Genomic DNA, 1,927 nt, shown 5'->3' with positions numbered 1-1,927 from the left:
GCACTTTGATTTCGTACCAGACACGTATTGTCTCCCTGGCGACATGCAGCTGCTGAAGCGCGCCTGGGACGCTGCCGGCAGTGCTGGAAGTGGATCCTCAAGCCGGTGAGACAGTGTGTGTGTGGGTGTGTGTGTGGGTGTGTGTGGGTGGGTGTGGGTGTGGGTGTGTGTGTGTGTGTGTGTAGGTGGGTGGGGGTGTAAGGTTGAAGGAATGTACATTTTGTGTGTGCATGTGCACCACATCTGCAGGCACGCCTGTGTCCATGTGCATCCGCTCACGTCAACGTGCTTTCGTGTGCTGCTGTTCAGAATGCGTCTGCGCGCGGCATTGGCATCCGCGTCATCTACCAGTGGTCGCAGGTCCCCAAGCGCAAGAACTACCTCGTGCAGCGCTATCTCTCCAAGCCATACCTCATCAACGACGCAAAGTTCGACCTGCGTGTGTATGTGTACGTCTCCAGCTTTGATCCCCTCAAGGTCTACATCTGCAGGTGCGTTGTGTGCGTATGAACTTGTGTGTGTGTGTGTTTGTTTGAATGTATGTGTGTGTGTTTGTTTATTTGTTTGTTTGAATGTGTGTGTGTACACGTTGTGTTGTATCTTTGGAAGATGTCGCTGTAGTCGTTTGTAACGCCTGCTTCCTGTTTTGGTTTTGTTTGGTTGTGATGTGCGTGCATGAATGCTGTGTTGAGGGTTGTATTGTGTGTTGCGATGCATTTATCATCCATGCCATCTTCGAGCGTGCGTGCGCACACACCGTGTTGAGTGGCATTGCCACCGCTATCAGCCCTTCTCACCGCTGCCACCACACATCATGCGCCGCCGGTTCAGAGAGGGGCTGGCGCGATTTGCGACGCAGAAGTACTCCAACAAAAAGTCGAAACTCCGCAACCGCTACATGCACCTGACAAACTACAGGTGTGTGTGTGTGTGTGTGTGTGTGTGTGTGTGTGTGTGTGTGTGTGTGTGTGTGTGTGTGTGTGTGTGTGATTGGGGGTGGGGTTAGGATGGGTGTGTGACGGGAGAGAGGCTGCGCTGGCTGTTGTGGTGCTTTGTTGTTGTGTAGATGTGTGGTTGCGGTTGCGGTTGTTGTTTTCACCGAGGCCTGGTCGTGGATTGATTTGTTGTCTCACCTTGTATCCAACTACGCGTGCATGCACACGTGTATGTGCAGCATCAACAAGAAGAGCAGCAAGTTTGTGCAGAACGACGACGTTGGTGTGTGTCAGGGCCACAAGTGGGGACTGCAGGCGCTGTGGAAATACATGCGCGAGCACGATGGCGTGGACACGGACCAAGTCTGGGACAACATCTGCGATATCGTCATCAAGGTGTGTGTGTGTGGGGGGGGGAGGACAAGGGCAGGGAGGGGATGTTACCGGTGAGGGATGACAGGTAGAGGAGTGCTAATTGCATCATCGTTTGGGACGTGTTGCTCACGTCGGATGACTGCACGTGCGCGGGAATGCTGTGCGTTCGTTCTGCACCGCAATTTAGACGCTGTTGAGTGTGGACAGCGTCATCAACAGTGCTGTCAAATTCAACTGCAAGAGCCGACGCGTGTGGTGCGTGTTGCGTTCGATGCGTGTGTACGTGTGTGTGGTTGCGTGTGTGTGCGTGTGCGTGCGTGTGTGCGTGCGTTCATGTGTGTGTGTATGCGTGTGCGTTCGTGTGTGTGTGTGTGTGTGTGTGTGTGTGTGTGTGTGTGTGTGTGTGTGTGTGTGTGTGTGTGTGTGTGCGATTGCTTATTTCTTTCTCTCTTACACAATGCCCCCCCCCTTTCTGTTCCTGCAGCCACGAGCTGTTTGGGTTTGACATCATGCTTGCCAGCAATCTCAAGCCATACTTGATTGAGGTCAACATTTCCCCGTCCATGGCCTCCAGCTCCCCTCTCGACAAGGACATCAAGGGTGAGCGTGTGTGTATG

General features: G+C 53.5%; 1 protein-coding gene across 1 annotated transcript in view; it reads left to right on the top strand.

The window, feature by feature from the left end:
• Positions 1-1,927, top strand: part of PTSG_00722 (uncharacterized protein) — a gene marked incomplete at its 3' end in the record, with an annotated part of 8,352 nt that overhangs the window by 2,199 nt on the left and 4,226 nt on the right. The window contains exons 5-10 of the mRNA XM_004998132.1: positions 21-105; positions 310-491; positions 832-918; positions 1,175-1,331; positions 1,498-1,565; positions 1,795-1,918. Of these exons, the coding sequence (XP_004998189.1) occupies positions 21-105; positions 310-491; positions 832-918; positions 1,175-1,331; positions 1,498-1,565; positions 1,795-1,918 (703 nt within the window). The remainder of the gene's footprint in view (positions 1-20; positions 106-309; positions 492-831; positions 919-1,174; positions 1,332-1,497; positions 1,566-1,794; positions 1,919-1,927) is intronic.

Source organism: Salpingoeca rosetta, assembly GCF_000188695.1.
Source record: "Salpingoeca rosetta unplaced genomic scaffold supercont1.2, whole genome shotgun sequence".
In the NCBI taxonomy this organism is placed as follows: Eukaryota; class Choanoflagellata; order Craspedida; family Salpingoecidae; genus Salpingoeca; species Salpingoeca rosetta.
Note: the sequence above shows the minus strand (reverse complement) of the source record. Positions and strands in the feature narration are given on the sequence as shown.